The following is a 13,124-nucleotide window of genomic DNA, read 5'->3' on the forward strand; positions in this document are numbered from 1 at the left end:
CCAATAAAAGCCAACCTGCTTAAAGCACATGCGGCCTACACAATACTTACACTGGTTTGCCTCCTCCCCCACCAGACTGACCCCAAAGATCGGCTTCCCTTGGAGCGAGATCAGGAACATCTCCTTCAACGACAAGAAGTTCATCATCAAACCCATCGACAAGAAGGCCCCGGTGAGTTAAACACTGTACACTGAGTGTACAAAACATTAGGAGACAGGTTACCGTAATTTTCAGACTATAAGCCGCGCCTTTTTTCCAAATTTTCGACCCTGCGGCTTATATAACGGTGCGGCTAATCTATGGATTTTTACAGCTAACGGCCACTAGAAGACCTCCTAAATCTATGGATTTTACAGGTTACAGTCCACCAACTTTAACTCTATGGGCTCTATGACCGGTCTGCGCCCCCCACCTTTAAGCGAACGAATTGAGGCTGTTATGAGGGCAAAAGGGGATGCAACTCAATATCAGAATCGGGCATCAGACTCAAGTCGCCATGATCCAGAACCACAATAACACTGTTTTGATGATGGATGGTATTCACCACATCACACACTGTCTTCACACAACACACTTAGCAAACAGCTGCAGCAGCTGTCCTGATGGACCAATACAAAACACAGTAAGCCTGGTCCCAGATCTGTTTGTGTTAGGCCAAACAACAACCATAGGAGTTGGCTATACAGCACAAACAGATCTGGGACCAGGCTAAAACACAATACAGTGTAAGTAAGAGGGAAAGGATGATGTTTACTGTGTATTAATGGTTAGTACAGTTACAGTATGTGGGTGTTGGCTCCCTCACCTCCCATATTGCCAGTTCTGCCTGCCTGCCTCCTCTCCTCTCCTCTCCTCTCCTCTCCTCTCCTCTCCTCTCCTCTCCTCTCCTCTCCTCTCCTCTCCCTCTCCTCTCCTCTCCTCTCCTCTCCTCTCTCTCCTCTCCTCTCCTCTCCTCTCCTCTCCCTCTCCTCTCCTCTCCTCTCCTCTCCTCTCCTCTCTCTCCTCTCCCTCTCCTCTCCTCTCCTCTCCCTCTCCTCTCCTCTCCTCTCCCTCTCCTCTCCCTCCCTCCCTCTCCTCTCCTCTCCTCTCCTCTCCCTCTCCTCTCCTCTCCTCTCCTCTCCTCTCCTCTCCTCTCCTCTCCTCTCCTCTCCTCTCCTCTCCCTCTCCTCTCCTCTCCTCTCCCTCTCCTCTCCTCTCCTCTCCTCTCCTCTCCTCTCCCTCTCCTCTCCTCTCCTCTCCTCTCCTCTCCTCTCCTCTCCTCTCCTCTCCTCTCCTCTCCTCTCCTCTCCTCTCCTGTCTCCTTGGGAGCAGCAGGCCCATTAGCCCTATCCTCAATCCCATCACCCATTGTCAACTGAACCTTGGGTCCAGCCCCTGTTGGCACAGATAGGGAGCAACACAGACACACATGCACACAAACGTGAACGAGGATGCATGTGCACACACACACACATGTGCACACACACACAAACACAGACACACACACAGACACACACGCACGTCCATACACACATGTGCATACACACCCTGAGTGCTTTTCTAATGTCCTAATGTCCATCAAGCCTCTACGCTCAACAGACCTTATCTCTTTCTGCTCAAGCCAGTGTGTGTGTGTGTCTCAGGGTTTCCGTTAGCCGGTAATTGCCGCCCTTATGGCAGATAAAAACGATTAAAAGCCAATAAATAAAATTGTTGCTGGCCAAATTGACCGTGAGAAAAAACAATCCCATGGCAAAATAATGTTTTTATTCATTGATGGAAATATCAGTCGATGGAAATACATTTGACCATCATGCTTATTGGTCTATGGGTACATTTGCTGAATTTAGTGGAATTAAATTGGGGCATCTTTATTTTCATTAGTCATCATGTATCTTATGTATTACCCGTGCACAGCATACAGAGAGCCTACTCACCTCAGCACTAGAGCTGCTGCAGCTCCTCAGCTTGTTGCTGCTTGAGTGGTGCAGTGCTAGCTGTGGTGCAGTGCTAGCTGTGGTGCAGTGCTAGCTGTGCCACTAGAGATCCTGGTTCGAATCCATGACCGGGAGACCCATGGGGCGGCGCACAATTGGCCCAGCGTCGTCCAGGGTAGGGGAGGGAATGGCCGGTAGGGATGTAGCTCAGTTGGTAGAGCATGGCGTTTGCAATACCAGTGTTGTGGGTTCGATTCCCACGGGGGCCAGTATGAAAAAATATATATATATGTATGCACTCACTAACTGTAAGTTGCTCTGGATAAGAGTGTCTGCTAAAATGATGTAAATGAAACATGCTTTTAAAAGCCCAGCAATTCTAAATGTAATTGCGTGCTTAAAACAGTTTTGATGGCCTGGATTAAAAAGAGCTACTATTTTTATTTCTCAACTGGTAATTGAAGCACGCTTCCCATTCGCCATTCAAGTGCATAGGCAACGGTAGGTAGGCAGGCGGAAGCAGTATGCATTTTGAAAACATATACTTGAAACGTGGAGGCAATTATTTTATAAAGACTTCCTCATATGCCATGGAAACAAGTGTTTCTCTCCTGTTCTATTGGTTTTCATATCAACTTTCTTTCATTGTCCAGAAGCCAAAGGCACAATCATAGTCATATTAGCAACCCATCATAGTTGTTGCATTTCTTTAGTTTCTAATAGATATTTTCATCTCTGTCACATGTGGAACCGCTCGCATCAGGTGCGCTGTTTAGAATGGTGTTTTTCTTGCCAATTGCATTTTGGCAAATGTTTGAAAATGACATTTTATTGGCTGCTTCATTACAGGAGTTGCGTGTTCTGTTAAGATGAATTACCATAATCTAAATGTGATTTCTGTCATTCTGAGCATCGTGGTTGGACGCCCTAATCGGTTACGCACACAATGCATATGATTCCAGTAAATTAAAATATTTCCGGTCACGTTATCCAGCACCACGTTTTCCTAATGGAAACCCTGGTGTACGTGTGTGTGTGTGTGTGTGTGTGTGTGTGTGTGTGTGTGTGGGGGTCAGCCTAACTGTGGTCAGTAACCGCAGATGGGAAGTGTCTCCTTCAAATGAATGGTTTAGTTTAGTCATCCCTACTGCTCCTTTCAGCTGCCATTTTAACTTTCCATTCCAAGCTAAATGGTCGCTATGGGTGTTGTCATGCAGAGTGTAGGACTCTGCACCTGCCTACTGTTAGTAGAGCCTTTGTCATGTCAACGTTATGGAAACACTAAAGATGGCTGGCTGCAAGACTATTTAGTCTGACCTCTCTACCCCCCTCTACACCCCCCTCTTTCTCTCTACCCCCTCTCTCTACCCCCCCTCTTTCTCTACCCCCTCTCTCTACCCCTCTGTCTCTCTACCCCCCCTTTCTCTACCCCCCTCTCTCTCTACCCCCCCCTCATTCTCTACCCCCCTCTCTCTCTACCCCCCCCTTTCTCTACCCCCTCTCTCTACCTCCCTCTCTCTCTACCCCCCTCTCTCAACCCCCCCCTTTCTCTACCCCCTCTCTCTACTCCCTCTCTGTCTTCACCCCCTCTCTCTACCCCCCTCTCTCTCTACCCCCCTCTCTCTCAACCCCCCTCTCTCTACCCCTCTCTCTACCCCTCTCCCTCTCTACCCCCTCTCTCTACTCCCCTCTCTCTCTACCCCCCTCTCTCTCTACCCCCCTCTCTCTCTACCCCCTCCCTCTCTACCCCCCTCTCTCTACCCCCCTACCTTCCCCCCTCTCTACCCCCGTCTTTCTTCTCTCTCTCCTTCTCTCAGGACTTTGTGTTCTTCGCCCCTCGCCTGCGCATCAACAAGCGTATCCTCCAGCTGTGCATGGGCAACCACGAGCTGTACATGCGCCGCCGCAAGCCAGACACCATCGAGGTGCAGCAGATGAAGGCCCAGGCCCGCGAGGAGAAACACCAGAAACAGATGGAGAGGTGTGTGCGTGTCTGCGCTTGTGTGTGTGTGAATGTGCGTGTGTGTGTGTGTGTGTGTGTGCGCATGCTTGTGCGTGTTTATGAGTTTAGAATAGGGGTGGCCAACTCTCCTCCTGGAGAACTACTGTATGTGCATGCTTTTGCTCCATCCCTACACAAACAGACCTGATCAGTTTCAGAATATCACTCACAAAAAGGGATATATTGTATCCCACTTCACATGATCAGAGTTGTCCAGAGTAGCAAAAATGTGCCGTTAATCATATCTTAGCATGTATCTCTTGCTCCAAAGCTTAGCACGCTCTTCATTATAGCAAGACATGCTCAGCACCTTTGTAGGCTTCACAGGTACATGAAGTACTGCAGCGCTAGGTCACTAGCATAACTAGATTAATCCCAGCGTAGCACTGATGATTCAATAGCATGACTTCATTCTGGGATGAGTGAAGCGACCTGAAGACAAGGTTGTGGGAGCTGTCTGCCGGTGCTGTCTCTGCTAGTGTCAGCTGGACAGTATCGTCTCTGCACAGATGTTCAAACAACATGTAACACAGTCATTCATTACGCTGGACATGGCCAGGGTCTGTCACAATCACCTGTAGGACTTTCTTTATACGGTAACCTAACCCTAACCCTAACCCTACACGGGAACCTAACCCTACACTGGAACCTAACCCTAACCCTACACTGGAACCTAACCCTAACCCTACACTGGAACCTAACCCTAACCCTACACTGGAACCTAACTCTAACCCTACACTGGAACCTAACTCTAACCCTACACTGGAACCTAACCCTAACCCTACACTGGAACCTAACTCTAACCCTACACTGGAACCTAACCCTAACCCTACACTGGAACCTAACCCTACACTGGAACCTAACCCTAACCCTACACTGGAACCTAACTCTAACCCTACACTGGAACCTAACCCTAACCCTACACTGGAACCTAACTCTAACCCTACACTGGAACCTAACCCTAACCCTACACTGGAACCTAACCCTAACCCTACACTGGAACCTAACCCTAACCCTACACTGGAACCTAACCCTAACCCTACACTGGAACCTAACCCTAACCCTACACTGGAACCTAACCCTAACCCTACACTGGAACCTAACTCTAACCCTACACTGGAACCTAACCCTAACCCTACACTGGAACCTAACCCTAACCCTACACTGCCAACCCTCAACAATAAAGGGAAAGGGTGTCATTGTATCGCTAGTGTAGATTGTTTAACCAGCTTATTTAACATCACTGAACAAACTACAAAGGGTATCTGTAGAATGACAGTTTATGCCTGCTACATTGTGCCCCCAAATGTGTTTGCTTGCTTTGTGTGTGTGTGTGTGTGTGTGTACAAAGGATGTGTCTCTACTCAATGTGTGTAAAATCAGTGTGTGTGTACAAAGTATGTGTCTCTACTCAATGTGTGTAAAATCAGTGTGTGTGTGTGTGTACAAAAGTATGTGTCTCAACTCAATGTGTGTCAAATCTGTGTGTGTGTATGTAGAAAGTATGTGTCTCTACTCAATGTGTGTAAAATCAGTGTGTGTGTGTAGAAAGTATGTGTCTCTACTCAATGTGTGTAAAATCAGTGTGTGTGTGTGTGTGTGCCCTCACACACAGCGAGAGGGGCCAGTGGCCCCTGAGTGGCTGTTAGTTTATTAGTCAGCACACGTCAGCCTCTCTTTGTGTCTCACACCGGCCCTCTCTTATCTGCAGGGCCCAGCTGGAGAACGAGAAGAAGAAGAGGGAGGCCATCGAGAAAGAGAAGGAGCAGATGGAGAGAGAGAAGCAGGAGCTGATGATGAGACTCTACCAGTTTGAGGAGAAGACCAAGAAGGCAGAGAAAGGTAGGACCGGGGAGAACAGGGTCTGACTGGGGAGGACACTAGGGTCAACCAGAGCACATTTATCACCTAAATGTAGGGAGACGTGTGTGTGTGTGTATGTGTGTGAGAGAAAGAGAGACAGAGAGTGTGTGTGTGTGTGTGTGTATGTGTGTGCTGCATTTTCATGCCGCATTAAATAAAATAGCCTAAAACAGTAACGATATTTGAGAACATCGCGCTCAATTGACAACAATTTGCATTGAAATAGTTCAAACATTCTGGTCTATTTTACTGGAAGTAGTAGTATACAGGTAGCCTTGTGCTTATGTCCTGGTGGACCCCAGATAGCCCGGCGGGATTGTTTCTGCAGGGTTAGATATCAGCTATCAGGCTGATAAGGCATTTACTGACCGTCAAGGCTTCCTCATCGACCTTTGTTTGTAACCCTATATACATGGGTCATATTCATTAGACATCAACGGGAAGAAAAGCTACTAAAACAGGGAGGGACTACCTGAACGTGTACAATAAGAAATGCTTGTTTTCGTTTTCCGTTGCAAAACATTTCTGCAATTTCTCCATATTCAGTCTAGCCGATAGCGTATACCGTCTCTCGGATTTACTTAACAGGATTATTATTGTATTATTATTGCCATGATTACACAGACTATGTGAATTAATGAGGAGGCGGAACACACCTTAATTCAAACTGTTGTTAGAAAATACAACTTGTTAGAAAATAATTTGAAATTGACAAGTTGAAACATAGCCTATAGATAATTAGCAGGCATCGCGTGTTAACTGTCCTGTTGTGTAACAATCACATGTTGGAACAGTGAGTGCATTCTGACATCACCTGCATAAAACAACTCACGCTGGGGGGCGACTATTTGGAACTCACGTGTGAAAAGGTTAAACCAACATCTCTGAAACCACATTAGTTTCAAGTTTCATATTTTATTTGTCACATGCACAGTGGAATGCTTAACTTGCAAACCCTTCACAACAGTGTTCAATATTCAATATATTCTATTCAATATTCAATCATTAACATGCATTAGCAATATTCTTAGATGTGCGGCTCTTCTGCAAAATCATTCAGTATGTGTGTGTGTCGTGTGTATGATTTGTGTCATCTCTGTCTCTCTGTGTATCAGCTGTGTGTGTACGTGTGTCTTACCTCTCTCGTTCGATCTCTCTCTCTTTCTATCTCTATCTCTATCTCTCTCTTTCTATCTCTATCTCTATCTCTCTCTTTCTATCTCTCTCTTTCTATCTCTCTCTCTCTTTCTATCTCTCTTTCTATCTCTCTTTCTATCTCTCCCTCTCTCTGTCTCTCCACCCCCTCTCTCTCTCTCTCTCTCTCTCTCTCTCTCTCTCTCTCTCTCTCTCTCTTTCTCTCCCCTTCTCTCTCTCTCTCCCCTTCTCTCTCTCTCCCCCTTCTCACTCTGGCTCTCTCTCTCTCCTCCCCTCTCTCTCTCCTCTCCAGACCTCCAGGAGCAGATGCAACGTGCCACGCAGCTGGAGGTGGAGAGGAGGCTGGCCGAGGACGAGGCGGCCCGCCTGGAGGCTGAGCGTCAGGCCGCCCTGCTGGCCAAAGAGGAGCTGGCCCGCCACGCCCAGGACCAGATGCACAACCAGGAGCAGCTGGTGAGAACCACCACACAACCATTGTACAACCATGTTATAACATTTTACATTTACATTTTAGTCATTTAGCAGACGCTCTTATCCAGAGCGACTTACAGGAGCAATTAGGGTTAAGTGCCTTGCTCAAGGGCACATTAACGTCATTTAGCAGACGCTCTTAGCCAGAGCGACTCACAAATTGGTGCGTTCACCCTATAGCCAGTGGGATAACCACTTTACAATTTGGGGGGTTAGAAGGATTACTTTATCCTATCCCAGGTATTCCTTAAAGAGGTGGGGTTTCAAATGTCTCCGGAAGGTGGTGAGTGACTCCGCTGTCCTGGCGTCGTGAGGGAGCTTGTTCCACCATTGGGGTGCCAGAGCAGCGAACAGTTTTGACTGGGCTGAGCGGGAGCTATGCTTCCGCAGAGGAAGGGAGCCAGCAGGCCAGAGGTGGATGAACGCAATGCCCTCGTTTGGGTGTAGGGACTGATCAGAGCCTGAAGGTACAGAGGTGCCGTTCCCCTCACTGCTCCATAGGCAAGCACCATGGTCTTGTAGCGGATGCGAGCTTCAACTGGAAGCCAGTGGATCGTGCGGAGGAGGGGGGTGACGTGAGAGAACTTGGGAAGGTTGAACACCAGGCGGGCTGCGGCATTCTGGATGAGTTGTAGGGGTTTAATGGCACAGGCAGGGAGGCCAGCCAACAGCGAGTTGCAGTAGTCCAGACATGTCACAACCCCCATAACCTTACTGTACTGTACAATAATGCTACCATGTCACAGCAAATTGAAACCCCGCTATAACCTACTACACTGTACTATACTGTACAATTCTGAAGTTGATGTATCTGTGACAAAAGACTGTGTTAGCCTGCTGAGCTTAAGCCTAGGCAGCACCTCTTTAACATGTACAACTCCAAACCACACCTCACTGCAGCGCACTGTGCAGAGCTGAAATGAACTCCTCTATGCAGCACTGAAGACTGCGCCTCTCTAGACCAAACCTTACTGTAATAATGTCCTCACCATAGTAAAACTGGACTGCAATCTATTATGCCAGACAGTGTCCACCCCACCCCACCCTGCTCTGCACCCTGCTTTGCTCTGCATCAGACCACACACAGGTCACTTTACCAGACCTGACAGTAAACCTGTAGTCCAGGGTGAAGGCAATTGACAGTGGAACACTGAGGCTGTTTTTATAGGGACACGTTGGACAACAGCCACTCTGAACCAACCCCATAACAGAGCAATGTGTCATGATAAACAGATAAAGACACCAGACATTAAGACACTATAGTCTCTGCAAAGAAACGGAATGTAGGATACGCTACAAGAGTTGCTCTAATGGGGCTTTCCTCAAACATGTATTGCCTCGCTATGACCCCATATATACCATAGGCACCACTGGTATGAACATTGCAACATGATCTACTGTTTCTCTCAAAATCTCCTCAGCTTTAACTAGGTACACTGGAGGCTCCAGTGACTAAGCAGCAGTCTAGCCTAGCAACCTGTTGACTATTTTCAATAGAGGCTGTGTTGGCCCTTTTCCCAGCTTAACACACTTCACAGAGGTGTTTTATGGTCAAGTATCCCCACTGTGTGTGTGTGGTGCTTTTGTGCTGGGCTTTGTGTGTGTGTGTGTGTGTGTGTGTGCGTGTGTGTGTGCAGTATTTACCGTCCCAGACATCACACGCATGCTGCGAACAACAAAAGCAGACTTACTTAGCCCTACAATAAGCACTGAGCACTGCACTCTACTCTGATGTACTCTACTGCAGGTCTCTCTGCTCTCTGGTACCATGGTGGATCTACTATATGGCCCACACCATTGAGTTAGAAAGAGGACTCTAGATGGATATAACCCGTTTTAATGGTGCTGCCCATGCTTTCACAGATGCCAGATTGGCACAGATACAAAGATGAGTCCTCTATCTAACTCTATGGCCCTGAAGTCATTATACCTCATCACCAGATTATTAGCCCCAGCACATGTTGAGACAGACTGGACTCTGGCCAGCCCCAGCACATGTTGAGACAGACTGGACTCTGGTCAGCCCCAGCACATGTTGAGACAGACTGGACTCTGGCCAGCCCCAGCACATGTTGAGACAGTCTGGACTCTGGCCAGCCCCAGCACATGTTGAGACAGACTGGACTCTGGCCAGCCCCAGCACATGTTGAGACAGACTGGACTCTGGCCAGCCCCAGTACATGTTGAGACAGACTGGACTCTGGCCAGCCCCAGCACATGTTGAGACAGACTGGACTCTGGCCAGCCCCAGTACATGTTGAGACAGACTGGACTCTGGTCAGCCCCAGCACATGTTGAGACAGTCTGGACTCTGGCCAGCCCCAGTACATGTTGAGACAGACTGGACTCTGGTCAGCCCCAGTACATGTTGAGACAGACTGGACTCTGGTCAGCCCCAGTACATGTTGAGACAGACTGGACTCTGGCCAGCCCCAGTACATGTTGAGACAGACTGGACTCTGGCCAGCCCCAGTACATGTTGAGACAGACTGGACTCTGGCCAGCCCCAGTACATGTTGAGACAGACTGGACTCTGGTCAGCCCCAGTACATGTTGAGACAGACTGGACTACTCCGCCCTGTACTGCTCTCTGCTTCTCTTTTCTCTCTTCTGGAAGGTGACTTATACATCTCTGTCCTAATGTTCACTTTTTACTCAAAATGTCCAGCCCTTAATTAAAACCTGTAGCCCTCCACACTGTCCCCTCCACACTATCCCCTCCACACTATCCCCTCCACCCCTCTCTGTCTCTCCATCCCTTCCCACAGACCTGTAGTATTTTGTCTACTGTACCCAAACTGTCCTCCTCCTTGTCTGTCCCAGATGTTTAAGTCCTCACCTATTTCCCTCCTCTCCTCTCTCCTCTGTTCTCTGTATCAGGCTGCGGAGCTGGCCGAGCACACAGCCAGGATCGCCCTGCTGGAGGAGGCCAGGAGACGCAAGGAGGAGGAGGCTGATACATGGCAACACAGGGTGAGTCACACACACACACACACACACACCCACACACACACACACACATGAACAAACGCATGCGCGCATATGTACGCACACACAAGCACGCACAATTGGATGCACACACACACACACACATGCACACACACAATCAGGGCTCTGTTAAATCAGATCCGCTTTAGCCGGTGTTGGAGGTGGAACTGTGTTAGAGCTGTCAGATCCAAGTGGCTCCTGGTATTATACCTAAAGAGGACATTTTCATTGGCTGCATGGTGTCGCATTAAGAGAAATCCCATGTAGCCTTGAATACAAGTTGGAACACTGGAATGTGAGATGTAATCTACACCTAGATTAGGCTGATAGAAATCCGTATTATTTCTATATAGCCTACACCTTCTGGTTCTGAACTTCTAACGAGAGTGGGACGGGTGTGGCTTCGTGACAATGAACAAGGGCAGCTGCTCACCGATTTGACAGCACCAACACAGTTACACCAACGCCAAGATATCAGCTATGCGATATCGCCGGTTAACACTCGATCTGATTGAACCTATGTCACCTAGTCACTTAACTGTATTTACTCTACCATTGATATGGAATCACTTTTTTTCTGTGGCTCAAGATCAGAACAGGTTGTATTGTATTGTGGGGCATTCCATAGTGTTCTGTAATAGTAAACCTCTCCCTGTCCTCCCACCCCACCCCCTCAGGCTCAGGAGGCCCAGAACGACCTGCTGAAGACCAAGGAGGAGCTGCAGATGGTGATGACGGCCCCTCCTCTGGCGCCCCCTCCCCCCATGTTTGTGGAGGTGCCCATGTTTGTGGACAACCACGACGTTTTGATGGTGGAGGAGCAGAACGACCACGACAGCGAGAACAACAGCACGTACAGCGCCGACCTGCAGAACGAAGGCTTTAACGACCACCGCCGAGAGGAGGAGCGCCTCACCGAGGCCGAGAAGAACGAGCGTGTGCAGAGGCAGCTCATGGTAAGAGAGATTAGTCGTGCGAGTTTGCAGGGATTGTTTGGTTGCTTAATGGGTTGAGTGATCGATTGATCACTTGATTGATTGTTTAAATAATTAATGAATTAAATCATTCAGTCTTGAATTGTATATTACTGATAGAAAAGCAACCTATATTCCCTCTCTTACTGTCGTTTTAATCGTTAAGAAAAAATCACTAACCGAAAAAAAATGTTTTTTTTTCTTCCACAAGATTTACATCACAGTGCAGTTATCACAAAACTATTACTAACAGGTCCTGATCATCATCATAAAGGGAACATTTTTAATTAAACAAATAGCTAATGCAACAATGATGTTTATTTGCAAATTATGGTGGAAAATAAGTATTTGGTCAATAACAAAAGTTTCTCAATACTTTGTTATATACCCTTTGTTGGCAATGACACAGGTCAAACATTTTCTGTAAGTCTTCACAAGGTTTTCACACACTGTTGCTGGTATTTTGGCCCATTCCTCCATGCAGATCTCCTCTAGAGCAGTGATGTTTTGGGGCTGTCGCTGGGCAACACGGACTTTCAACTCCCTCCAAAGATTTTCTATGGGGTTGAGATCTGGAGACTGGCTAGGCCACTCCAGGACCTTGAAATGCTTCTTACGAAGCCACTCCTTCGTTGCCCGGGCGGTGTGTTTGGGATCATTGTCATGCTGAAAGACCCAGCCACGTTTCATCTTCAATGCCCTTGCTGATGGAAGGAGGTTTTCACTCAAAATCTCACGATACATGGCCCCATTCATTCTTTCCTTTACACGGATCAGTCGTCCTGGTCCCTTTGCAGAAAAACAGCCCCAAAGCATGATGTTTCCACCCCCATGCTTCACAGTAGGTATGGTGTTCTTTGGATGCAACTCAGCAGTTGAGTTTTTACCAAAAAGTTATATTTTGGTTTCATCTGACCATATGACATTCTCCCAATCCTCTTCTGGATCATCCAAATGCACTCTAGCAAACTTCAGATGGGCCTGGACATGTACTGGCTTAAGCAGGGGGACACGTCTGGCACTGCAGGATTTGAGTCCCTGGCGGTGTAGTGTGTTACTGATGGTAGGCTTTGTTACTTTGGTCCCAGCTCTCTGCAGGTCATTCACTAGGTCCCCCCGTGTGGTTCTGGGATTTTTGCTCACCGTTCTTGTGATCATTTTGACCCCACGGGGTGAGATCTTGCGTGGAGCCCCAGATCGAGGGAGATTATCAGTGGTCTTGTATGTCTTCCATTTCCTAATAATTGCTCCCACAGTTGATTTCTTCAAACCAAGCTGCTTACCTATTGCAGATTCAGTCTTCCCAGCCTGGTGCAGGTCTACAATTTTGTTTCTGGTGTCCTTTGACAGCTCTTTGGTCTTGGCCATAGTGGAGTTTGGAGTGTGACTGTTTGAGGTTGTGGACAGGTGTCTTTTATACTGATAACAAGTTCAAACAGGTGCCATTAATACAGGTAACGAGTGGAGGACAGAGGAGCCTCTTAAAGAAGAAGTTACAGGTCTGTGAGAGCCAGAAATCTTGCTTGTTTGTAGGTGACCAAATACTTATTTTCCACCATAATTTGCAAATAAATTCATAAAAAATCCTACAATGTGATTTTCTGGAGAAAAAAAATCTCACATTTGTCTGTCATAGTTGACGTGTACCTATGATGAAAATTACAGGCCTCTCTCATCTTTTTAAGTGGGAGAACTTGCACAATTGGTGGCTGACTAAATACTTTTTTTCCCCCACTGTATAGATTCAAATCTAG

General features: G+C 47.6%; 1 protein-coding gene across 2 annotated transcripts in view; it reads left to right on the forward strand.

Moving 5' to 3' along the window:
• The window catches only part of ezrb (ezrin b), a 44,432-nt gene that overhangs the window by 29,386 nt on the left and 1,922 nt on the right, over positions 1-13,124 (forward strand). For both annotated transcript variants that reach the window (XM_045211376.1, XM_041865764.2), the window contains exons 9-14: positions 76-172; positions 3,735-3,898; positions 5,631-5,761; positions 7,230-7,390; positions 10,289-10,381; positions 11,074-11,352. In XM_045211376.1, coding sequence (XP_045067311.1) covers positions 76-172; positions 3,735-3,898; positions 5,631-5,761; positions 7,230-7,390; positions 10,289-10,381; positions 11,074-11,352 — 925 coding nt within the window. The remainder of the gene's footprint in view (positions 1-75; positions 173-3,734; positions 3,899-5,630; positions 5,762-7,229; positions 7,391-10,288; positions 10,382-11,073; positions 11,353-13,124) is intronic.

Source organism: Coregonus clupeaformis, chromosome 36 (assembly GCF_020615455.1).
Source record: "Coregonus clupeaformis isolate EN_2021a chromosome 36, ASM2061545v1, whole genome shotgun sequence".
NCBI lineage: Eukaryota > Metazoa > Chordata > Actinopteri > Salmoniformes > Salmonidae > Coregonus > Coregonus clupeaformis.